Consider the following 26,552-nt stretch of genomic DNA (forward strand, 5'->3'; position numbering starts at 1 on the left):
TCTTTGCCAAATTTACAGCAATGCCCCTAAACAGCCTCTCGGGGGAGGGGGGGGAGAACTGGGAATCCCTTCCCCAGCGCTTCGCCCACGCCTCCTCCTGCATATTTAGGCAATGCTGCCATCGAGTGGTCCAGGAGCATCCGGATGCGGGAAGAGCGCAGGGCCCCCAGCCTCGACCCCTCTGCGGTCACCCGGGCAGCTCCTGCTCTCAGGGGAGACCCTGGTTCAAATCTATCTCCTCCTTCACCCAACCCCACTTCAAAAAGCTCAGACTCACTTTAACGACTGACCTTCTGATGCGGACTAAACCTTTTCTGTCCCTCAGGCTTCCCTCAGGGTTCACTCCAGTGTAAGAGCTGAGCATCCTTCCTCCACAATGCTCAGCTGTGCAGTTCAAACCCAAAATTCTTCCAGTGTTCAGAGAGCCACAGCTTTCCCTGGGAGCAGTTCCCCCAGCTCAGCGCTCGTCTTCCACCAATTTAGGAGGCTGAGTCCTGAGAATGAGATTTAGGAGCATCCTTCAACAAACCAGAGGGATGCACTTAGCTTTCCAAGGTGGTTTTCCTCTTCATTGCTGCATCAAACTTCATCACTCTCTACAATCCCCTGAAAGGAGGTTTCTAGTGAGGTGGGGAGTTGGTCTCTTCTCCCTGGTAGCCAGTGACAGGGCAAGGAGAAATGGCCTCAAAATGCTCCCAGGAAATTTAGGTTGGATATCAGGAGGAATTTCTTTACTGAAAGGGTTGTCAAGTACTGGACCAAGCTGCCCGGGGAGGTGGCTGAGTGATCATCCCTGGAGGGGTTTAAAGACAAGTAGATGCTGTATAGAATCATAGAATCATAGAGTAGTTTGAGTTGGAAGGGACCTTAATGATCATCCAGTTCCCCCCCTGCCATGGGCAGGGACACCTCCCACTGGATCAGGCTGACCAAGGCCCATCCAACCTGGCCTTGAACCCCTCCAGGGATGGGGCAGCTACCACTGCTCTGGGCAACCTGGGCCAGGGCCTCGTCACCCTCATCGTGAAGAAATCCCTCCTTATGTCCAGTCTAAATCTGCCCCTCTCCAGTTTATCCCCATTCCCCCTCGTCCTGTCACTCCAGGCCTTTGTAAACAGCCCCTCCTCAGCTTTCTTGTAGCCCCTTCACGTGCTGGAAGGTCACTATAAGGTCTCCTCAGAGCCTTCTCTTCTCCAGGCTGAACAACCCCAACTCTCTCAGCCTGTCCTCATAGGGAAGGTGCTCCAGCCCTCAGATCATCCTTGTAGCCTCCTCTGGACCCGCTCCAACAGCTCCATCTCCTTCTTATGTTGAGGATTCCAGAACTGGACACAGGGCTCCAGATGAGGTCTCCCAAGAGAGGAACAGAGGGACAGAATCCCCTCCCTCGCCCTGCTGGCCACGCTGCTTCGGATGCAGCCCAGGACACGGTTGGTTTCTGGGCTGTGAGCACACGTTGCCGGCTCGTATTGACTCATGTATGTGGGCACATGGTCCGGTGGTGGACTTGACAGATCTGGATCAATGGTTGGACTCAATAATCTTAAAAGGTCTTTTCCAACCCAAACCGTTCTGTGATTCCCTCCCTGCTCTCCTGGCAGCAGCACCACAGCTGTTCTATTTTTGCCCACACTTGGCAATAACACAGCATGTTAACATCACCCCTGCCTGCTGGATAGTATAAACCTGGACTGTGGGATGGTGCAAATCTCTGCCTGAAGTTTAATTTGCTTCCAACAGCTTATTCCAGGGAGAAAAATCTTTTCCTGGAGAAGCTTTCACCAACCCAACGGGAGCTGTGTTTGCTTTGCAAAACAAAGGGGCTCTGAAATGAAATGTCCTGTTTGCAGCAGTTGGAAGTGTCAAACTGGAGCAGGAAGACCTTTTTCCTTCTTTGAGAAGGAAAACATTTGCTTTGTTGGGCAGCGATGCAAAGCACAACATAAAAGCTGCCGGAGAAATCCCACGGCTCTTCTGTTGGAAAGGCTTAAAATGTATAAACGTAATAGACAAAGCTTTACAATTAACACCGCGTTTTAAACTCCTGATGACTTTCTGGAGCGCGTTTGGCTCAGCAGTCCCCCAGGAGGACACAAAGCAGAGGAAGATTGGGGGCAAAGAGGGGATGGAGAGGGGCAAAAAGGGGGTGCGAGGGGTGCGGGGCAGCCCGGGGGCTGCGGGAGCGGCACGGGGAGTGGATGGGGCTGCCCCGCGGACCCTCTGGGAGGGCTGCGGGGAGCGGGGGCGGCTCTCGGGGGCGGTTCTGCCCATCGCCCGCTGGCACCGCCCGCCCCGCTTACAAAAGCCCCGGTCGCGCCTCGCCCGCCGCAGCCGGCACCGGCTCCAGCCGCAGCCCGAGCCGGTCTTGAGCCCTGGGGGGACCCGCATCCTCAGCCGGCTGCGCCTCGAGCCGCGAGGGACCTGCATCCCGCATCCCGAGCCGGTCCTGAGCCAGTCCTGAGCCAGAAGGGACCTGCAGCCCGCATCGCGCTCCAATTCTGAGACGGGAGGTACCTGCACCCCGAACCAGGAGGGCTCCGCATCCCGCTCTGCTCCCGAGCCAGGAGGGGCCCGCATCCTGCTCCGGTTCTGAGCCGGAGGGATCCGCAAACTGCTCTGCTGCTGAATCAGGAGGTACCTGCATCCCGCATCCCTCTCTGATCCTAAACTGTGAGGTACGTGCATCCTGCATCCCACTTGGTCCTAAACCGTGAGGCACCTGCATCCCGCTCCACTCCTGAATCAGGAGGGATTCACATCTTTCTCTGGTCCAGAACCAGGAGGGACTCACATCCTGAACTGGCTGCGACCTGAACGAGGAGGGACCTGCATCCTGCTCCGCTTGCAAGCTGAGAAGGACTCGCATCCCCTTCTGGTCCTGAACTGGGAGGGATTGAACTGGGAGGGATCCGCATCCTGAAGTGGCTGTGCCGTGAACCAGGAGGAATCTGCACCCTGGTGCAGCAGCGTCCAAGCCTGGAGGAACCTGCACCCTGAAGCAGCTGTGCATCGCAGTCCAGCTGTGCCCAAACCAGGAGGGTTCACCCCAAATCAGCTGTGCATCGCAGTCCAGCTGTGCCTGAACCAGGAGGGTTCACCCCAAACCAGCACTGTGCCTTAACATGTCCAGGCACCCTGCTCCAGCTGCACCCAGAGCCAGGAGGGTCCTGCACCCCAAACCAGCGTTGCACCTCAAACCAACTGCACCCTGAACCAGGAGAGAGCTATGCCCTGGCCCAGCTGTGCACCCTAAACCCACTGTCCCTGAACTGGGAGGTTCCTGTGCCCTGAATGTGCTCCAGAATGGCTGCGCTCTGAACCAGAAGTGACCCGCACCCCCAAACCAGATGTATGCCCCAAACTTCTTGTACCCTCATCCTGCTGTGCCCTAGACCAGGAGGGACTTGCACCCCAAAGCCCCCGTGCACCCTGACCCTCCTGCACCCTAAACCAGGAGGCACCTGCACCTCAAAGAATCCGTGTGCCTGGTCTGGCTGCATCCTGGTGCGATGGATAACGCCCTGCCTCTGGAAGCAGAGCTGGAGCACCAGTGGCTGCTCAACGCCTCCCTGAATGAGTCCTTCTCAAATCAGTTTGTGCAGCCGCCATGGCAGGTGGCCCTGTGGGCTGTCGCCTATGCCCTCATCGTGGTGGTGTCAGTGGTGGGGAACGTGGTGGTGATGTGGATCATTCTGGCTCACAAAAGGATGCGCACCGTCACCAACTACTTCTTGGTGAACTTGGCTTTTGCCGAAGCCTCCATGTCCGCCTTCAACACAGTGGTGAACTTCACGTACGCCATCCACAATGAGTGGTACTATGGGCTGCTCTACTGCAAGTTTCACAACTTCTTCCCCATTGCCGCTGTCTTTGCCAGCATCTACTCCATGACAGCCATCGCCCTGGACAGGTGAGCTCTGAGCATCAAACCCCAAACCCTCCCCACCACACCTCCACCCGGGTGCTGGCTCAGCTCCATCTGATCTCCAGTTGTGGGAGAATGGAGTTTAATATAAAGCTTGTTTTGGTAAAAGAGCACTAGAAATAATTCCTCTCCCCATCCTGGTTGTACGTGGCTTTGAGAATCCTTTGTCAGCTCAAGAAAAGGCTTTGTAACCCCCGTGCATGTTGGTAGCACATCTTGGGTGTGCGTTGGTAGCATCACTGTCCTCTGCCTTCCCAGCTCATCTGTAGAGCCATCCATTCCTTTCCCAATCTCTTCATTTAAAAGCAAAGAAGTCGATCTTTAGCACAAAATGGCATCACCTCATGACATAAAATATGCGCCTGTGCTGGACGTGTCTCTGCGGTGCTGCAGGAGCTGTTTTGTATATCTTGGTCTGGGTTCGGAATGGTTTAGGGAGCTCAGGACCGGGAAAGGCATCATGACATGGCAGGTGTGTGTTGTTGGTTGTTGCTTGCTGGTGTCCCCCAAACAAACCCACCTTGAATTTATTTGTGGGGGTCAAGAGGGAGAGGTCAGTGCCAGGGATTTCTCTCATGTACTTGCAGCCAGCTCAGCTTAGTTGAGTTTTTTTCCTTGCCTGTTTCCTCCTGGCTCTGCCGGGTGGCTGGGGACAGCCGGCAGAACAAGATCCTGGTTGCGTTTTGCTGTGATCAAAAGTTCAGCAAGCACTCAGCAGGGTGCAATGGCACTGGGGATGCTGCCTTTTTCACCACAGAGGGACCAGCCAGGGCTCAAGGGACACACAACAGCCAGGCACCATGCACCCCTAGCCCGCAGCACCTCTCTCTCCTCTCCCCCTCCAAGAAATCTGTTATTTGATGGCATTTTCATATGAGGGAGAGACAAATCGAGGCTCTCAAACAGCTTTGCAATTCACTCTTGAGTGCTGGCGTTCCAAGCGCAACAGATTTTTCCAACGCAACATATTTCCTGATGACAGCTCAGCTCTGCAAGATCTCTTTTTGTCCTTCTTCCCAGGGAGTAAAAGACGTTTTGGCTGGGGATACACGTGAAGGAGGGGAGGAGATTTGCATTGCCGTATGCTGGCACGTTTGGAGCTGCTGTCTAAGCACTGCACAAACTGGCGAGGATATTTCCTTCTCAGAAATGATAGTGCTGTCACAACTCCCCACTGGCAGCTTGAGAAACAGAGCCCGAGGTGGATGATGCTCTCTAGTTGTTCAAAATGGGTTTTATTTCATGCTGGAGCAGTTACAAGGCCCTCTTCCCAGAATAAATCAGTCATAGCCAAGCTCTCATAGCAGAGAGGAGAGGAGAGGAGAATTAAGGCAGTAATAAATGAAAAGGAATACAACTAACATGAGTGTTTCTACCCGATGGTGTTGCTGGCTCTGTTTCAGGAGCATCTTCATTTTGAGAACGTTGGGGATCAGCTGCCAAAGGCCCTTTCAGGTTAGGATGAATTAGAGAGATGATAGTTTGGGTTTTAGCCTTCAGTCCACACCCCAGAATAACCAGAAAAGCAAATCTGCCAGGGGAAGCAGGAGGAGCATGTGTGAAACAGGGAGCAAAGACAGGTCTGAGAGCCTAGGGCTGAATTTGGGGAGTAATTGGTATTTCCAGCTTTCCTCTTGCATCTACAAACCTTAACAAAAAGCTTGGTTTGCCCAGGGCTGAGCCACAAAACCCATGCGAGCAGGCTTGGCTCATCTGCCAGGAAGGACCCAAAAGAAACTGCAGCCTCGGCATGCGAAGACCTTCTGCATTTCTTGGTCCCTTTGTGGGACATCAGGAAGGTGAAGGCAGCAAAGCTCGTCCTCTGCCCCTCCAGGCGAGCAGCACAAAACACCTCCAAGTGCTGCAGAACTGCTTGTTTTCCTGTGTCTGAGACCTGACAATAGCAACTTAAATGCTTGAAATGCAGGAACTTGTTCCAGGAACCTAAAAGGGAAGAATTTGTCCTGGCATGCAGGAAAAGGCAGTGTGGGAAGAAGCAAAGCAAGGGTCAGAATTCAGAGCAGCAGAGCCGTGTAGGCTCAGCAAAATGAGTTCTTAGGCACAGGCAGGAGAGATCTGAAATCAAACACGACTGCAGACCTGATTCTCATCAAAACTGAGGGAAGCGGAGTTGAATGTGCCTCGTGCTCCCAAAGTGTATTAAGCCATCTATCAGAGTGGTGTGATACAGAGTCTGCAGGCTCCAAGGAGCATCACTCCGCAGATTGCTCCCCTCAATCATCTCTGCTTGTGTTTTCTGCAAGCGATTTCCAGAACCTCCTTGCCTGAGATATGAAACCGCCTTGGAAAGACTCAGCACAGCGGTAATGGGGAGAACAAGCCGGGGAGTGGGTTTGATTCTCCCGATGGATTTTTGCAGGACATGGCATGGGGCAGGGGGATTGTGTGAGGAAACAAAGCATTCTCCTGAAGCAAGACCATCCGCTCCTCCACCAGGACCCACTGCAGCCTGGGCACAACTGCTGCGAAAAATAGCAAGTTAATCCTATAGAGAGTGTTAGTTTGAATGCACGGCAACAGCAGGAAATGCAGGAGTCGAGGCTGGCAGCTGGTGAAGGTGGCTCAGAAAAAGCCATGATGCTGCTTCTCAGCTTCCTGCAGAAGTGGGTCCAAACAGCTCGCTTTGGCACAATAAAATCTGCCGTGTCCTTCGTTTTGGGGCATCTCTGTTCCAGAGCTCATCACTTATCCCTTTACAGCTTCAAAATCTCCTTGTGTATTAAAATATACTTGAAAGAGAGAGAAAATCCTGTTTCTTTCCAGTCTTTCAGGACAAGTGAGAGCCCAGCAGTGGCCATGGTGAGCCCAAGCTAACTTGCAGGCACCCTCAGAGAAGAAAACCAAAACTCCGAACGTCCCTGCGCTGCAATACCTATGGTACATGGGATGGAGCTTCGTCATAGAATCATGGAGTGAGTGGTTTGGGTTGGAAGGGACCTCAAAGCCCATCCAGTTCCACCTCTTGCCATGGGCAGGGACACCTCCCACTGGATCAGGGGCTCCAAGCCCCATCCAACCTGGCCTTGAACTGCTCCAGGTATGGGGCAGCCACCTCTGCTCTGGGCAATTTCTGCCTTCCCACCCTCACAGCAAAACATTTCTACCCAAGATCTCATCTCAATCTCCCCTCTTGCAGCTCAAAACCATTCTCCCTCATCCTGTCCCTGCCCTCCCTGACCAAGAGGCCCTCCCCAGCTTTCCTGGAGCCTGTTTCCGTAGCGGAAGGAATCAGTCATCAATAAACTGCTGCCATTTGCCCTCTTCTCAAGACCTGGATTCATTCCTGAGCACCCACTTGCCCACAAACTTGCACCCTTAGCAAACTTGAGACAGAGGAATGAGTTTCCACAATGATGGACAACCGGGAATGCAGCTGAAGACCTCAGATCACTTGCAGAATGAGGAAAAAAAAAACATCGCTTTATCTCAAAACTTGAAGCAAGCAAAGCCAAAAACACCACATCCTGAACAAACCCTGATGAGAAAGGCGAGAGCCCTGCCCTGACCTCAGGGTGAGGGCAGACTCTGCAGCACTTGTGCTATTTAATATAAAGCAATTTCACTTTTGCTGCAGAGACTTCTTCTCTAAAGCAGCTATAAAAATGACAAACAGAGGCACTAACCTCCTGCAACTCCTAGGCCAGCTTGCTGCTTTTGCTCATTAAAAGAACCCCCTCTCCAACCTCCACCAGCACCGGCACTGCCAGACCAGTACGTGGGGCTGGGCAATCCAGCCGGGATCTTATTTATATTCCCTTTTTCATTGCCAAAGGTGTTATCAAATTCCATTAAGTGTCCTAAGACCATCAATTTGCCAGCAGGGGCTGCAGGAGAAACATCAAATCTGAGAACCTACATTCCCCGCTGCTGCTCCTCAAACTGCTGCACTGCAGCCGAGACCCGCTCACGTCTCCCCAGCCCCACAGGATTTGCAGCAGAAAAACCGGCTCCAAAAATTATTTACTGCTTGCGAGCTTGAACTCCTGGGTCAGACAAAGCAGCTGAATACCAAGACGGCATTTGCCAGCTCAGCGCCCTTCCCCAAGAGGTGATTACTGTGAAAAGAAACCCTCCAGAGAGGACAGATTACATCAGCATGTTGACAGATTAATTCATCATTTACACCTTAATACAGCACCAGATTTTTCTTAATTTTGACTTAATGGACTTCTGGGGTTTGCAGAGCAGGACTTTGATCCTCTCCTGGTGCTGTATCTTCTCGCTCTGCTGGGGGGTCATTTGGAAGATGGAAGAGTAAGGGGGAAGCGAAAGGAGATGAGTTTAGGTCCAGCATCGCCCTGCGGCGTTGCCTGTGCCCCAGCCAGCAGTAACCCAAACAGCTTTTTGCATTCCCAGGAAATCAAGCGTCTCTGAACACAGCAAAACCCCTCTGAAGCTTCTGATACCGAGCACGGAGCTGGCTCAGAGCGTGTATTTCCCATATGGAGTTAGAAAGCAGGAGGATGGGGATGGACAAGAGAACACCTTTACTTATCGAGGCTGGTTCATGCCCCTGCTCCCAGTGGTTGTGTCTGATCTGACACGTATTAACTGGAATTAACCCCCCAATACCCACTAGGTATGAATTCAACCTGGCAAAAAATAAACTGCATCTTTTTTCCTTGCTCTCGCTTGGAAGGAAGAGGAAGTTGAAATTCCCATGGCAATAAATGCAGAACTAAGATGAATCAGGGATGGTTTGGTGGCTGGGAAATGCAGGAGGCTTGGGTTTTAGACAAGCTTTTGGAGTGATCACGGTGCTCATCTGCAAGCTGGGTGCTGGCACAAGGCACCACAGGAGTTTGAGGGCCTCTGGTGAGATATTTGGTTTCTTCGATGGCTTTCTTAATTTATTCCTTCATTTATGCCTAGTTCCTCAATGGCCCGGTGGGACCCCCGCATGCGCCAAGTGTGCCAGGTCTCACAGGTCACCAGTCCTGCCTTTCACTTGGTTTTTGTCCTCCCTCTTCACTCTCCGGCTATAAACCAGTACCAGGACCAACTGGGTGATCAAGTCAAACTGGTGCCTCAAATATCAACACCTGCAGAGTCTCCCTTTGGGAGAGAGAGACCAAAAGATGCCTCTCTTTGGGTCTTCCTCTCCCATCTTACCCCGGTGCCATCAGCAAACACAGTGAATGCAAGAGAGAGCTCAACACCTCCTTATCAGCTGCACCAGTCTGGGCTTCGATCCTCTTTCACCTGCTTTTGGCTTTTAAAACTAAGCGTGCCCATGGGGTTTGCTGTGCAGGTGAGTTCGCGAAGCTGCTGGTATAGCTCAGGTCGCTGTTTGGGTGATGCATCCTTTTCTATTGTGCTCGAAGGAAATCCCCAACTGCCTTGGAGAAAGAAAGGTGCCATGCTGGATTGGAGCTCTGGGGAAACGCTGGTGTGAAACCTGCTGCCTCTTTCTTGAAGATGCTTTGCCGAGCGCTGAGCATCCATCAGGTCTCGGGGCAGGAGCGCAGTGTCCATCCCTCGCTTTGGATGGTCACTGGTTTATGTCAAAGCAATAAATAGGATGAAGCAGCTGCTCACGGCGCCTCGGTCCCCAGCATCGTGTTTCAGGCACGCGGGGCTCAGGCAGCCGACCCGGCATCCAGACACAAGGCATCTGGGGGCAGATCCAAGCTTCGCTCTGCAAACCTGCTCCGGGGACGGTGGGTTTGCATCCACGCTGTTGCAATGTAGTCCTAGCAGAAAGCAAAAAGGCAGGGTTTTCTCTACGGAGAAGCTTTTAATTTCTTGGGTAGGAAGGACTGGGAGCCATGCTGGAGGGGCTTGACCCACTTCAGACTGGGGCATCTGCTTTGGCCTGGCTGCAGACTCCACCAGGGCTGGGGATGTGGGTCAGGGCAATCCCAGGTACAATTACAGGCTGGGTGGAGAATGGATTGGGAACAGCCCTGAGGAGAAGGACTTGGGGTGCTGGAGGAGAGGAAGCTCAACGTGAGCCACAATGTGAGCTCCCAGCCCAGAAACCATGTCCTGGGCTGCATCCAGAGCAGAGGGACCAGCAGGGCCAGGGAGGGGATTCTGCCCCTCTGCTCCACTCTGGTGAGATCCTACCTGGAGCCCTGCATCCAGTTCTGGAGTCCTCGGCACAGGAAGGACATGGATCTGTTGGAGCGAGTCAGGGGGAGGCCACAGAGGTGACCTAAGGGCTGGAGCACCTCCAGTATGAGGACAGGCTGGGAGAGTGGGGATTGTTCAGCCTGGAGAAGAGAAGGCTCTGGGGAGACACCCAGCACAAACTCTGCATCCTCTTGGCTACACATTTTTTATCTGTCATATCCTTATTGCTTAATGAAGCAGATAAGGAAACTCTGGGATGAAAGACGCTTCATAAATTTTTGCTATTACATTAATCTCATCTCTGCGAGGTTGGAATCAATTGTGTAATGTTAGTTACCCAGGCAGGCTCCAGATTTCCAGATGCAATTAATAGATGGCTACACTGCCTTGAAGCAATATCTATTTAATAACCGATACGCTCGGAGCTGCCCTGGTGCAACGCTGCATCAAATTGCGTCGTCATGGTAGCATCCCCCCAAAACACAATAAAGTATTTAAAGAACAGCAAACGGCATTACCAACGTCATCAAACAGGTTCTGGCGTAAAGTTGTGGTGCTTTAGTGCCAAGACCGTTAAATATGGATTTAAATCATGAAACATGGTGGGAAAGGTGCAAGGAAAATGCAGCTGTGAGGGCATCGAGTTTGGGTGGGGAGAGACCTCATAGCCCATCCAGTCCCAACCCCTGCCATGGGCAGGGACACCTCCCTCTGGATCAGGGGCTCCAAGGCCCCATCCAACCTGGCCTTGAACACCTCCAGGGATGGAGCAGCCACCAGTGCTCTGGGCACCCTGTTCCAGGGCCTCCCCACCCTCACAGCAAAACATTTCTCCCTAAAATCTCATCTCAATCTGCCCTCTTGCAGCTGAAAAACACTGTTCCACCTGTCCCATCCCTGCACTCCCCGATTCACGAGCCCCTCCCCATCTTTCCTGGAGCCCCTTTCCATACTGGAAGCTTCTCTAAGGTCTCCCCAAACCTTTCTCTTCTCCAGGCTGAACAACCCCAATGCTCTCAGCCTGTCCTCTAAGGCAGCCACCAAACCATTCACTCTGTTCCCTCCCACTCGCCACTGTGGTTTTGCATCAAATATCTTGTCAAGGAGGGGGAAAAAAAAGAATGTAAGAAAGGAAAGCAGTTACTTAAATGTTAGGACAATTTTTTTAGCTTAGTAATACAATTATTATATACTTCTATGCAATTTTAATATGAAATAACAACCTAATTATTCTCAGGATATTTGTCCTTTTCTATCTGTCTCCAGCACTTTTTTGGTCTCTAATACCAGGCAGCCCAGACCCTTTTTATTACATTTTTCTCTTCCCCATGAGAGCCCCTGTTTGGTAGAAATGTTTTTATTCCCATTTTTGCTCCTGAACCCAGAGCACCCCAAGGGTCACCTGGGACTGATGGATTGGGTATCACTGCCCGAAAATGGGATTTGGCGCCAGTTTTCCCCAAAGCACCACGAGCTTGCTCCCTCATGCCTCCTTGAGCCCATCCTTGTGATGCCAGTGTGGTGGGATGAACTTTGCCGTCTCCTTTCCACCACAAGATAGCATTGCAGACAAGAGGATGGGTGGTTGAAAGGTTTTCTGCGTGACACACTTGGGGTTTAGTTCATAGTTACTGTGATTATTTGGATGTTTTATCAACAACAAGGGCTTCAGCAGCTGTAAAGGGCTTTGAACTGGTGAGGAATGTCCTCCAAAATGCACTGGCAGCAACAAGGTCAGAGTTGTAATAGCATTTCTGGCTGGTTGCAATGAAGCACTGGCTTTGCTTTCTGGAGGTCTCAGCCTCAGATGATTCTCCAGCCAAGGATTTCAACAGAAATGTCTCAACTTTTGTGGAAATCCCTCCTTTTTGCATGCTTGAGGTGAACGGTTGGGTTGAGCATCAGCAGAAACTCAGACTGTTGTTGACCTTCTTGCTGCTTGGGAGCATAAACATGGGGAACTTGGTCTGAACCCCATGATAAAGCCCACCCAAACCTCATCCAGCCCAGCAAAACCACTAACAAGGGGCTCAGGTGTTTGAAGACCTTGCAGGTCCTGGAAGGCAATCACAAGATGTTAAGGAAGAAATGAGAAACATGAATGCAGAAACGAGGAGACCTTGATGCATCACCAGCCACCACACAGAGCAGCACCTACACCCATCGCCTCAGCTCTTTCAAACCAGCTTCAGTGTCGAGTACCAAACAGATTTTTGAGGGATAATTATCAGGTGGATTAGGTGGATTTTCAGCTGCACAAAGCTGATAACGTTTGGTTCCCTGGGGCAGAGGAAGAGCCGATGGTGGCACCTCCTGCTTATTTATGTATTAATCCCTACGTTTTGGCCCCTGCAAGCGGCCACCTAAAAATGCAGCCCAGGGAATATTTGCCATCTAGGAAAAAAATAAAAGAATAAATGGTCGATCCTCTGAAAGAAGAAGGGATGGAGGAGAAATAGAGGAGGCTGCAAATGCCTTGGGCATGAGCACATGCAAAGTGAAGCAATGTTTCTCTTCTTCCAGAAGCTGATGTGGAGCCGGGGGGGGGAAGGAATCAAATCAAAAATTGTGACAACCTCACTTAATCGCTCCAGAGCTGCTGGCTGCTGCCAGTTCTGCAAAACCACATTTGCAGAGGGATAAGGTTGTGGCATGTCCCATCCCATGGAGTTTTGAGCAACCTGATCCAGTGGGAGGTGTCCCTGCCCATGGCAGGGGGTGGAACTGGATGGGCTTTGAAGTCCCTTCTAACCCAAACCATTCTATGATCTCCTTTCTGGATTTATCCTAGGGAAACATCCTAGTTTTAGTCAGAGCCGCTTGTTCATGAAACAAGTAAGGAAAGATTTAGGAGGGCTCTTCGTGTCACGGAAGTGGAGGCTGCCCCATCCCTGGAGGTGTCCGAGGCCGGATTGGATGGGGCTTGGAGCAACCGAATCCAGTGGGAGGTGGGTTAGAACTGGCTGCGTTCTAAGCTCTCTTCCAACCCAAACCATTCTATGATTTTATAGATTTTAAATGCTTCATCACCACTAGAGGTTTCCTCATGTACAACAGCTGATGTAAGGGGGAAGGAGCCCAGGAGCCAAGCAGATAGAGGTGCCATCTGAGATCACAGAATCATAGAATGTTTTGAGTTGGAAGGGATCTTAAAGAACATATAGTTCCAACCCGCTGCCTTGGGCAGTGACACCTCCCACTGGATCAGGGTGATCCAAGCCCCATCCAACCTGACCTTGAACACCTCCAGGGATGGGGTATCGTTCCTGGATCACCCATCCCGCACCAGTCCAACACTCTCTATCTTCAATTCTCCCGTAACTCTGCAATCTATCACAGAGATGGGATTTTTGCACCGGTCCAAAACCCCTAGCAGCAGCATCAGGGCTGTCTTTGTCTTTGCAGAAGCAGTGTTTTGCCAGTTGTGTTAATTAAGCTATTTTTTCAGTTAAGAGTCTCAAGTGGATTCAGATCTCGAGGCTGAGGTGCTGGAAGAGAATCAGAGTACTTGTGCAGGGAAACCTCCAAAAAAGGGATTATTCGTAGAATCATGCGAATGGTTGGAAGGGACGCAAAGTCCATCGGTTCCAACCCCCCTACCATGGGCAGGGACACCTCCCGATGGACCACGCTGTTCAAAGTCCCATCCAACCTGGCCTTCGACCACCTCCCTTTTTGCATTGTGCAGAGCAAAGAGCTGCCAGGAGCATTCAGGGGATGTCAAAAGTGCAAGGGAGATTGTAAACAGCCCCAAAAGCTGCAAACATTTGGGGCTTTCCAACTTTGACTTCTCCTTTTTCCTACCCCCACAGGTACATGGCTATCATCCACCCGCTGCAACCTCGGCTCTCAGCTACTGCCACCAAGGTGGTCATCGGCATCATCTGGCTTCTGCTTTCCTCTGGGCATCCCCCAGGGTTACTACTCGGTGATGGAGGAGCTGCCGGGCCGGCTGGTGTGTCTGGTGGAGTGGCCAGAGCACAGCACTAATGTGTATGGAAAAACGTGAGTTGAACTTTTCTGGCAGTTGGGACAAGTCACTGTATAGAGAAAAACACAAAAGAAGAGTAAGATGAAGGACAGGAATAGCTCAAAGCTCCTTGAGATGGGGAGAGCACCACATCCTGCACTTGAGTCACAACAAACCCGTGCTGCAGGCTTGGAGAAGAGCAGCTGGAGAGCTGACGGAGGAAAAGGATGTGGCAGTGCTGATTTATAGTTGGCTGAACATGAGCCAGCAGTGGCCCAGGTGGCCAAGAAAGCCAATGGCATCCTGGCTTGGATGAGGAATAATGTGGCCAGCAGGAGCAGGGAAGTGATTCTCCCTGTACTTAGCACTGCCGAGCCGCGTCTCGAATCCTGGGTTCAGTTTGGGCCCCTCAGTCCAAGAAGGGCATCAACGATACTGGGAGCATGTCTGGAGAAGATAATGGAACTGGGGAAGAGTTTAGAGCACAAGCCTTATGAGGAGCAGCTAATGGAACTGGGGGCTGTTTAGCTGGAGACAGAGGAGGATGAGGGAGACTCTTCACTCTCTGCAGCTCCTGGACAGGAGGATGTGGATGCTGGGCTCTTCTCTCTTGTAGCCAGTGACAGGACAAGAGGAAATAATTACACCAGCGGAGATCTAGATTGGATATCAGGAAAGATTTCTTTAGTAAAGAGTGGGTGAAGCGCTGGACCAGTCTGCCCAGGGCAGTGTGGAGTCTCCATCCCCGGAGGCTTCAAAAGACCTGTAGCTGTGGCTCTTTGGGTCATGGTTTAGTAGTCACAGTGGTGTTGAGCTGATGGTTGAATTGGGTGAGCTTAGAGATCTTTTCCAGCCTTAATGATTCTGTAAAGTAGGGTTCTACTGGGAGTTTCTTGGCCAGGAGGTGACAGAAAAAAAAATGGTTTGGGATTTGCAGACTCCAAATTCACTCAACTGCTTAAAAACCAAGCCACAAAAGGAGGCTCTGTAGCAGTAGTTCAGACTGGGAGGCAGCTGCTGGGCTAGGAGGGCTCAGCAGGAATCTGTTTCCTTCCCATTAAGGTGCCAGCTAATTAAATCTGGCATTTCCAAAGGGTCTGGGCAGCCCCGCTGGTCTGGCAGCACAGCAGTCCTCCATGGTTTGCTCTTTGAAGCCGGAGACTCATGTGGCAAGTTAAATGTCATGAGTTAAGGAAAAAAAAGAGGGTGAAAAAGAGGCATTTGTGATCTCTAGTCCCAAGGATCAATGAATTAGGTCTGTGAAATTGGGCTGGAGCCAAAGCAGGGGACACATATGCACAGAGATGGTGTTTAAAGCCAACAGGGACTGGTGAAGGTCTCTTTGCAAAACAAATTAAATTAGTTTGGCCATCAGCAGTGAGCAGCAGGTTGCAGAAAGCTGCATGAGACCCCACCTGGAGTCCTGTATCCAGTTCTGGAATCCCCAGCATAAGAAGGAGATGGAGCTGTTGGAACGGGTCCAGAGGAGGCTACAAAGATGATCCAAGGGCTGGAGCATCCATACGAAGACAGGCTGAGAGAGTTGGAATGGTTCAGCCTGGAGAAGAAAAGGCTCCGAGTAGACCTTAGAGCAACTTCCAGTATGGGAAAGGGCTTCAGGAAAGTTGGGGAGAGGCTTTACCCAAGGGCCTGGAGTGATAGGATGAGGGGAAATGGCTTTAAATTGGAAGGGGGAAGATTTAGATTAGACATTAGGAAAAAATTCTTTTCAATGAGGGTGGTGAGACACTGGCCCAGGTTGCCTAGGGAGTCATGACTGCCTCATCCCTGGAGGTGTTCAAGGCCAGGTTGGATGGGTCTTGGAGCCCCTGACCCAGCAGGAGGTGTCCCTGCCCACGGCAGGGAGTGGAACTGGATGGGCTTTGAGGTCCCTTTCAACCCAAACCATTTGAGGATTCTGCTTAGCATCTCTTTCCCAGCTTCCTGGCTGCCCTCATCCATCTCGCAGAGCCCTTGGCTCGCAGACGAGCATGGGATGCTCAGGCTTTGAAGTGGTGCCCGGCTTCCAGAGGCAAATCATTCCTAGGTTAATGGTGCTATTTTTCTCTTGAGTTGCTGTTTGAAAAAGCAATGGCCCCACGTCGAGCTGAGCAGCAAGATCTGCAGCAGCCAGGCCTGAGCTTGTTGCTGCTTTGGTCCGGCTCATCCCATTTCGCGTGGGCTGACTTAGCCAGCAGCGATTCTTTGCCCTGATTGCATTTATCACTGTGGCCTGAAATAATTAAGGTTGGAAAACACCTCTGGAGGTCAGCTGGGCCAGCCCCAGCTTAGTTCTTGCCATTTCTGCCTTGCAGTGTGGATAAATAACGATATAATAAATCCTAGAATCACAGAATGGTTTGGGTTGAAGGGACATCAAAGCTCATCCAGTTCCAACCCCTGCCATGGGCAGGGACACCTCCCACTGGATCAGGGCCACGACTTCTCAGGCCAACATCAGTCAGAGCCTCCCCACCCTCATGGTGAAGAATTTTTTCCTAATGTCTAATCTAAGTCTTCCCCCTTCAAACTAAAGCCATTCCCTCTCATTCCATCCCTGCACTCCCTCATCCAGAGCCCCTCCTCAGCTTTCCTGGAGCCCCTTTCAGTACTGGAAGCTGCTCTAAGGTCTCCTCAGAGCCTTCTCTTCTCCAGGCTGAACAACCCCAACTCTCTTAGCCTGTCCTCATAGCAGAGGTGCTCCAGCCCTCGGATCATCTCCATGGTCTGCTCTGGACCTGTTCCAACAGTTACATATCCTTCTTATGTCGAGGATTCCAGAAGCCTTGAAATAGCCAAACCCGAATACTTGATGGGAATTGAAGATAACTGCAGCTCAAACACCATCTCTCCAAAGCCCACAAAACCCACTCACATAGGGCAGAGCCTGAGATGTTCTTTACTGCCCCAAAATAACTCTGCAGGGACAGGTGTTTTGGGACTCTGTCAAACGCCCACTCCTGCTCGCATGGCCCTGGGGCAGTTATTTAAGGAAGGCATTGGCGGCAGCCAGTTCATTTGCAATGCTGTGATGACAAATAACATGTTTTTTTGGGCTCATGTGAAACTGTCAACCAGGGATCCTTTCCATGGCAAAGGTAGCCAGAAAGCACAGCCCTGGCTGCAGAGACAGGGATCATAGAATCACAGAATGGTTTGAGTTTGAAAGGGACCTCAAAGCCCATCCAGTCCCATGCCCTGCCATGGGCAGGGACACCCTCCCACTGGATCAGGGGCTCCAAGCCCCATCCAACCTGGCCTTGAACACCTCCAGGGATGGGGCAGCCACCACTGCCTCTGAGCAACCCTGGGCCAGGGCCTCCCCACCCTCACACAGAAAACATTTCTGCCTAAGATCTTCATCTCAATCTCCCTCCTTCGGCTCAAAATCATTCCCCCTCATCTGTCCCTGCACTCCCTGATCACGAGCCCCTCACCAGCTTTCCTGGAGCCCCTTTCAGCACTGGAAGCTGCTCTAAGGTCTCCCAAGAGCCTTCTCTTCTCCAGGCTGAACAACCCCAACTCTCAGCCTTTCCTCATACAGGAGGTTCTCCAGCCCTCAGATCATCTCCATGGCCTCCTCTGGACTCACTCCAACAGCTCCGTGTCCTTCCTGTGCTGAGGACTCCAGAACTGGACACAGGGCTCCAGGTAGGATCTCACCAGAGTGGAGCAGAGGGTCAGAATCCCCTCCCTGACCCTGCTGGTCCCACTGCCCTGGATGCAGCCCAGGACACGGGTGGTTTCTGGGCTGTGTACATGAGGTTGTTTCACCGGGAAAATGTGCCTATTCTTATTCTGCTCGTGTGGGGGAAGCGGATGAAGTGTCAGCACAGATGAAATGCTGCATCTGCAACAGGAGCTGTTGATACAGTGGCTGCTCGCCACCACTAACCACCTATTCCCTCTCTCACTTTTGGTTCCGTAATAGATATCTGATCTATCCCAATTTCATTATCTGCCATTTCAGTTCATTAAGGGAAGGGGAAAAGCTGCTCACACGTGTGGCTTCTCCAGGATATAACAGTCCACGGCAAACCATCTGGGATTTGCAAAGGAAGGAGACGGCAGCCCCCTCCTCCAACCATCACTGTCCCGTAGCTCCTACCAGCTCCTCATCCAATACAAGACTCTAAATCCCCCACACGGAAGAACTTTAAATTACAAACCCAGGCTTTTCTAAGCACTCTGATCCCGCAGTAGGCAGAATAACATAAGGATGGTTTAACATGGAGACCGGTTGTCAGCACCCAGGGTCCAAAAATAACATCCCAGGGCTCTTTGGAAATCCCTGTCTCTACCGTGCTGAGGTGGCTCTGAAAATAAGAGTCCATCCTGCTTGAGTTATCCAACAGCCTCTCTGGGGTGTTTCTGCATTGCTCTCAGCTGCTTTGAGACCCTGTAGTAGACGGGAACCACAACGAAATCTTCAGCACGGAGCCATAAGAGACGCACCCCTTTAATTAGCAAAATCAGAAAAACAGCCCTACAGAATCCATCTCAAATGCGATTAGCGCTGGGCGGAGAGGAAGGCCAAATGAGATTGAGGTAACAAAACAAGGAGGAGATGGCGTGGCAGCATGGGTCAGGCCAAGCCATTCCCTTTGGGATCTGCACCAGCCACGAGCCTGACCCATTCATTACACTTCGGAGCTATTATTCAATCAAAGCTCCCAGGAGGATGAGTGAGTGCAGGAGCCGAGTGTGGCTACAGGGCATGAAGCGCCTTGGGCAGATGCAGCGCCTTGCATTCGAGCCAGGCACGCACCCCAAAATGCATCTAAACACCCTAAAGCTGTCAGAAGAAAGTTACCAGCAGACCTGGCAACACATGAGACCCTTTGCAAGCTGGCAAAAGCATGGTACAAGGTGACCACGTTTCTGTACCACTACTGCTCATCTTTTCCCTGCCATAAGAAGGATATGGAGCTCTTGGAGTGAGTCCAGAGAAGGCCATGGAGATGATCTGAGGGCTGGAGAACCTCTGCTATGAGGACAGGCTGAGAGAGTTGTATTCGCTCAGCCTGGGAAAGAGAAGGCTCCTAGGAGACCTGGGAGGAACTTCCAGTACAGAAAGGGGCTTCAGGAAGGCTTTTTACAATGGCATGGAGTGATAGGATGAGGAGGAACAGCTTTAAGTTGGAAGGAGAAAGATTTAGAATAGACATTAGGAAGAAATTCTTCACAATGAGGGTGACCAGGTTTCCCAGAGCAGTGGTGGCTGCCCCATCCCTGGAGGTGTTCAAGGCCAGGTTGGATGGGGCTTGGAGCCCCTGATCCAGTGGGAGGTGTCCCTGCCCATGGCAGAAGGTGGAACTGGATGGGTTTGACGTCCCTTCCAACCTAAACCATACTATGATCTTTGTGCAGGGGAGAGAGATTTTCGCAAGCTCTGATGGAAGGAAGGAACCTGCAAGGTCAGACTGGCCGGGCCCATCCTGTTTGTTAAAAACAGCATTATCTTTTTCCTTTTAAGATCAGCTGGTGTTATATTTAACACAAAGCCTTCGCTGAGCCCACTGCAGTCCCAGCAGATACTCCAACCTGCCACAGCTCCACTGACATCATGTCAAAAGAGAGTGTGTTTATGGTTTAATCTGGACCGCCTGTTTGATTTTGGATGTATTTATACTTATTTATACCTCTTATACTGGTTGATAAGAAGCTCAACAGAATCCAGCAACGTGTGCTCACAGCCCAGAAACCACTCGTACCCTGGGCTGCATCCAAAACAGAGTGGCCAGCAGGGCGAAGGAGGGGATTCTGCCCCTCTGTTCCTCCCTTGGGAGACCTCATCTGGAGTGTTGTGTCCAGTTCTGGAATCCTCAACATAAGAAGGAGATGGAGCTGTTGGAATGGGTCCAGAGGAGGCCATGGGGATGACCCGAGGGCTGGAGTACCATCCATATGAGGACAGGCTGAGAGAGTTTGGCTTCTTCAGCCTAGAGAAGAGAAGGCTCCAAGGAGATATTAGAACAGCTTCCAGTACCTGAAGGAGCTTCAGGAAAGCTGGGGAGGGGCTTTTTACAAGGGCCTGGAGTGACAGGACAAGGGGAAATGGCTTTAAATTGGAAGGGGAAGATTTAGATGAGACATTAGGAAAAAATTCTTCACAGTGAGGGTGGGGAGGCCCTGGCCCAGGTTGCCCAGAGCAGTGGTGGCTGCCCCATCCCTGGAAGTGTTCCAGGCCAGGTTGGATGGGGCTTGTATCACCCTGATCCAGTGGGAGGTGTCCCTGCCCATGGCAGGGGGTGGGACTGGTTGGGCTTTGAGGTCCTTTCCAACCTAAACCATTCTATGTTATAGATACAGAGATCCTGCCCTTTCCACGAGCCTAAAGATCTGACCTGGCTGCTGAAGTCACAGACAAGCTTTAATAAACTCTCATGACAAGGGTTTAGGCTTGGGGGAACCAGGTTATGCCTTGTGCCACCTGAGCCCAGCTAAACCCGTGGTGAACCAGGATTCAGGCAGGCTGCGTTCAAGATCCAATCTTTGCTCCATAGGGAAAGCTTGTATTTCTTCAGCTTAATATTCCCATCCTTTATATGTCAAAAAAAAAAAAAAAACAAACATTTGTTGCTGCTGAACTGCCAGATCAGAGGTGTGATAAGAGGAAGCCCTCATCTCTAGGGTAATTTGGGGTGTAAATAGACTAGAAGAAAGAGCAGAGCCACTTCAGCTGAGAAGTTCTTGCCTTACGAAGGTAAAACGAGCTCTTTCCAGGCCTCTATGTCCCATCCCAGGATACCAGGACGCCAGAGGCTGTCAGCAGAGGCTTGGAAAAGACTGGGATGAGAGCAGGGACTCCTTCCTGGCCCCATCTCTGCAGGCAATGTTACCACAGGAATTGGGCCAAACTCTCTTTGCCTCCACGAAGCACTTTGCCTTCAAGCTTGGTTTGCAACAAGAAGGCTGAACAGGTAGAGGACACACTCAGTGACCATTGTTTTTTCTAGGTATCACTTCTGCATGACCATCCTGATCTACTTCTTGCCACTTCTGGTGATAGGATGTGCCTACACGGTGGTCGGCATTACCCTGTGGGCAAGTGAGATACCTGGTGACAACTCTGACCGCTACCACGAGCAGGTCTCAGCTAAGCGGAAGGTAAGGAGCTCCGAGCATCACAGTATCCACAATTCATGCTCAATCCCAACTAGCAACAGCCAAAAATACTTTATTAGGGGTGGAAACAGGTCAGGACTTGTTGTGTGGTTGTTGCTAATGGAGCAGAGTGTCCTCCAGATGTGTGTCCTCCAGATGCGTGTCGTTCACGAAGAAACATGGTTTAACCGAGATGTTGACAATGTGTTCCTGGTTACAAAGATCGTTGAGGCAAAAAGAGGCAGCCCCTTCTAGAGGGCAACACCTCGCCCGATGGATGACTTTGCTTCCCTGCCCTCTTATTCCTCACAGGTAGTGAAGATGATGATCATCGTGGTATGCACATTTGCGCTGTGCTGGCTGCCCTACCACATCTACTTCACTCTGCAGTATTTCAACCCTGAGTGGTACCTGCAGAAGTTCATCCAGCAGGTCTACTTGGCTATCATGTGGCTGGCCATGAGCTCCACCATGTACAAAACCCCATCATCTACTGCTGCCTCAATGACAGGTAGGTTCCAGTGACTTCGGCAACATCTTGGTGCAATAGGACAGGGAAGAAGTGGGGATAGAGAACAGCCGATGAAGAAAATATGAATGGAGAGTTTTTCCAGGGTGGTTCTGTCCCATCCGGAAAAAGTGTTTGAGTCACGATCCCTGGAGAGATTTAAAAGATGGGTAGATGAAGTGCTCAGGGGTCTGTTTTAGTAGTGGACAGGTATGGTTGGACTCAATGATCACAAAAGTCTTTTGCAACCAAACAATTCTATGATCCTCTGACAGGGGCCACATCCTAATACAAGGATGATACAATACTCAGCTAAATAATTCTTTCCTAAAGGCCCTGTTGGATCTGAGAGCAGGTATCAAAACAGTCCTGACTCCCAGCTGGGATTTATTGGTTGTTTTCTCCTTAGTGAAAAGTAACATTTTTTGTTGTTGTTTAGCAACACTTAGCTCTAACTTCCCATTCCTAGTGAGATCCTTTAGCCATCTCCACATCCCTCACCCCTGCCTTTCCCCATCTCTTTTCCCCTAGGTTTCGCGTGGGGTTCAAACACGCGTTTCAGTGGTGCCCATTCATCAGTGCCGGCGAGTACGAGGGCCTGGAAATGAAGTCAGCCAGGTACCTGCAGACACAGAGCAGCATGTACAAGGTCAGCCGGATAGAGACCACCGTGTCCTCAGCGGCTGGCACAGCTGAAGAGGAACTGGAGGAGTGTGGCAAGGCCAAGCGTCTCTCTGTAGACATGACATCCAATGGCTCTTCCCGCAGTGACTCCAAAACAGTCTCCGAGAAAGCCTCAGCTTCTACTCCAAACACACTCACCTAAGCAGTTCGCCGCCGCAGTTGGCCACTCGCAGGGGTGCCACTATCCCCTTTCCCTTAACAGATGCTCTGCCGATCAATTCCATCCAGCATCATACCCTGGTTGTGATGTGCTGGCTTTTTTCTGTGCTGTTTTACCATCTCTTGCTGTGCCGCTCACTCACTATCCTTGGGTGAGCCCAAGAGTACAAGCTCTGGATTGGTTCTATGTGCTCCACTACGGCTCAGGACTGCACACAAGGGCGGTTCAGCTGGCCTCTGCCTTGCTCGCTGTCCATCCAACCCCCCACGTACCAGGTGGTGGATAGGATGCAGAAATGGGACAGAGCCGGGTTTTTCTCCTAAACCACATGTACAAGGCTGTCAGGCATTTCCCTGCTGTCTCAAGGCAGCAGGGATCTCCCAGTACATCCCACCCCACAGGAAAAAAATGAACCAGTCTTGCACTTTCCTCCTCTCACTTTTAATTTCGTTGTTTCTGTCACTCTCGGCTGAAGATCCAGAATGACATTCAGTTAAAAAATCCAGCAAGAAATGCTGTTTTCACCTTCAGGAACCTCCACATCCATGGGGCACAGCTGCTCACCAGGCACTTCAACCCCAATCCAGGCATTTCTGCACAGTCTCAGCTCATCTCCAGCACCCACATCCTTCTGCACGATGGTTTCCTGTTGCCGCTCCACCACGCTGCTCATCAAAACAGGGCTCTTGAGGAGCATTTCTGAGCCGAGACAGACTTTGGTTGCTGTTAATCAACCGTACGTGCCAAAAGCAATCACTGTGATTTCCTAAAAAGCCCAAGGTGGTGTCTCTGGGATAGGCTTTGGAAGCCTGGGGAGGTCTGGAAAAGAGACTGGCCAGACTGGAATGTTTTCCACGGCCTAGAAATGTCTAGAGCTGCAGGAAAGGGTAGATTTCCATCAGAAAAAACAAGTTCTGCCAGCAAACAAGGTTTGAAGGGAGGCAGGGATCTTGTAGACACTTTTTACCCAGAGGAGGGCTGAAACAATTTGCTTCCACTTCTGGATTTGTTTGAATCAGGCAAGCTTTTTCCTTTTCATCCCTGTGTCTTTTGCATAAAACATTAGGTTTATGATGTGTACATGGATATATTTAATATTTCAGTTGTCACGATGGACAACTGGGGATCTCACTGGGGCTGTTCATACAAAGGGCTCCTTTGGTCAGCAAATGTATGAACAGACACTCAAAGTGGTGGAAAAAAGAGTCAATAAAATGAGAAGTGGGGAAACTCAGCTTGTTGGAACAACCCCACCAGTCTGGAGGCACTTTGGGGGCGATTTTACTCACTGCTCCTGGTTGCTGGTCCAGCTTCTCATTGTTGGGGTAGAACTCAGACTCCTAAACTGGATTCACTGCAAGACAGAAACGCTGGAGAGATGCACGACAGATTGGCACAGGGGAAGGAGACAGCTCATTCCTTTCAGGGCAGCCCAACATCAGACCCTGCTGAGCTCACAGCAATTTCTGCAAGTAAAGGAGAGGTGATTTGGGGAGATTTTCAGCTCTTCAGCTTCCAAACTGGCTGCTGGAAGGTCCAGTCATTAATAAAACCCTAGCCATGGTGGTTCTTGGAGATAAGAATACATATATTTAAACAATGACTCCAGCAGAAAGTTTGAATGAATGGGCAAAGAGATGTATCCAGGTCGGCCACAAAATTGGATTAACAAGAATTATCATCTTCATTTTTAACCCAAACCCTGCCAAGTGCCATCAGTGAGGAGCAGCTCTTCCAGCCACCTCTTCCCGACTGCTGCGACTACGCAGAATCACGAACTGTGCTGGAACATGCTTAAACTTCTGCTTCTCACTGTTCTTGTCGCCTTAAGACATTTCCTTGCTGCTGCCTTCTGCAACCCAGCAGCGTGGAGAAGAGGGAATGATGTGAACCTGCCTGCGGAATGGAGTTCGCCAAATCCCACCAGCCTCATGCAGCAGTGATCGAAGGGATGGGTGATGCCAAGGGGTTTAACCCAAGGGTTGGACTAGGAAACTTCTCCCACCAACTCCACAGGAGCTGTGCTGCCAATACACGAGAAGGTGCTACAAACCAGAGCCAAAGTCTGATTTCCTCCCAACTGTCAACATAGGTTGGAATTAAAATGAAACCAAATAGCTCAAAATGGTCTGGAGAGAAGGATCAGGCAAGCAGAGATCTGCTCATACACCCCAAACATCAGGTTGTGAGCCTGCAGAAATCAGCATTTAGGGGGAAAATTAAGATATATCAATGTGTGTGTATGTTGTATATATGTGTGTAACCATGCTGCCCTGTTGTACTTCTTCTTTAAGCCCCAAGGATGCCGTGATCATGGGATGTGCTCAGGAATGACAACTGTCTTCTCACAAGCAATGCTCAGCTTGAAACATGGGATAAGCCCGAGGGCATGCATGGAGACTTCCAGTCAAGCAGACAGTTTACAGCCCAAAACGCTTCTTGTGCATCTTGTAGAAAACTCACACTTGAAATAAAAGGTGAGAAATTTCCACTGGCTATAAACAGTGTCAACGACCACAGTAGGGCTGTCTGGGACACCCAAGCTGATGGAGACATGTTAAGGGATCATTCAACAGCTGGAGAGAGATGCAGGAACCCCAAAATCATAGAACAGTTTGGGTTGGAAGGGACCTTAAAGATCATCCACTTCCAACCCGAAATGTTCTGTGTCAGCAGGTACAACACGCACAAACCAATGCTTTCCTCTCCCCCCTCCAAGAATCGGGTTGTTTCATCAGTGGAGGCAAGAACAGGGACGAGGAGAAGCTCTTTTCATATTTAGGATGGGAAGTTAGGGTCAGGTCCATGTCCACGCATGACGTGCATCAGGCTGGTTCCACCAACCTTGGGATGGTTTGTGCCTGCAAAATCTACACAGAAGTCTTCTTCTGAAGGCCAAAAAACACCAAACAAGCAACCCTGCCCGGGCTTGAGGACAGGACACCTAACTATGTGGTAGGTCCAGTCTCCATACTGTTTCCAGCTCTCCTTTCAAAGAAGTCAGCTCTAACTCAGAGGCTTTTTCTAGTGTATTAAGCCCGTTTCCCTAGTTTGCCTGCAGATCTCTGATCAGAAATTCAATTGCAAAGTGATACAGTTTGTTTGTCTCATTCCTGGCTCTCTGAAATGCAAACTAATAGCATCTGGAGAGACTCACTCAGCAGGTCTGCACACATCTATTCACCACCTCCTCCTTGGAGGCACACAGAGAATTCCCACCGTCAGCAAGGGGAGCTGCCTGAGCCCAGCTAAAATCCACTCCAAGCCACAACCATAGCAGAAGGGAGGTCTGAAACCCAAATCCCAGCCTGCAGCCATCTCCTTAACCCCAGAGGATTGATATAAGCTCAGGTTTCCTTCCTGGCACTGAGAAATTACTCTTCCCACTGGCTTCCAGCAGGAGCATGGAGCAGAAAATCCTTGTCTCCAGGCATACCTCAAGGTCTGCTCAGTTGCTCCGAAACAGAATTACGGAGTCATGGCATGGTTTGGGCAGGAAGGTACCTCAAAAGCCCATCCAGTCCCACCCCCTGCCATGGGCAGGGACACCTCCCACTGGATCAGGGGCTCCAAGCCCCATCCAACCTGGCCTTGAACACCTCCAGGGATGGGGCAGCCACCACTGCTCTGGGCAGCCTGGGCCAGGGCCTCCCCACCCTCACAGGGAAACATTTCTCCCCAAGATCTCATCTCCATCTCCCCTCTTGCAGCTCAAAACCGTTCCCCTTATCCTGTCCCTGCACTCCCTGATCAAGAGCCCCTCCCCAGCTTTCCTGGAGCCCCTTTCCATACTGGAAGCTGCTCTAAGGTCTCCCCAGAGCCTCCAGGCTGACCAACCCCAACTCTCAGCCTGGCCTCCTATGGGAGGTGCTCCAGCCCTTGGATCTTCTCTGTGGCCTCCCTGGACTCACTCCAACAGCTCCATGTCCTTCCTTCCCGGACACAGAGCTCCAGGTAAGGTCTCACAAGAGCAGAGCAGAGTGGCAGAATCCACTCCCATACAACATTTAGACCTCATTTCACATGTGATCATTTATCTCTCACCAGCTAGAATCAAAAAACAGCAAGAGATAAGCAAGAGCCTGCTCACCAGAAAAATGAG

At 51.0% G+C, this 26,552-nt stretch overlaps 1 protein-coding gene across 1 annotated transcript; it reads left to right on the forward strand.

Moving 5' to 3' along the window:
- Positions 1-2,315: 2,315 nt before the first annotated feature.
- LOC104066991 (substance-P receptor) lies at positions 2,316-26,552 on the forward strand. The gene is given in 8 exon segments (XM_054049602.1): positions 2,316-2,675; positions 2,775-3,910; positions 13,834-13,914; positions 13,916-14,026; positions 20,951-21,101; positions 21,411-21,575; positions 21,578-21,609; positions 22,138-26,552. Coding segments are annotated over 7 exon segments (1,236 nt in total). The 5' UTR covers positions 2,316-2,675; positions 2,775-3,509; the 3' UTR covers positions 22,433-26,552.

This window comes from Cuculus canorus, chromosome 26 (genome assembly GCF_017976375.1).
Source record: "Cuculus canorus isolate bCucCan1 chromosome 26, bCucCan1.pri, whole genome shotgun sequence".
Taxonomy (NCBI): Eukaryota; Metazoa; Chordata; class Aves; order Cuculiformes; family Cuculidae; genus Cuculus; species Cuculus canorus.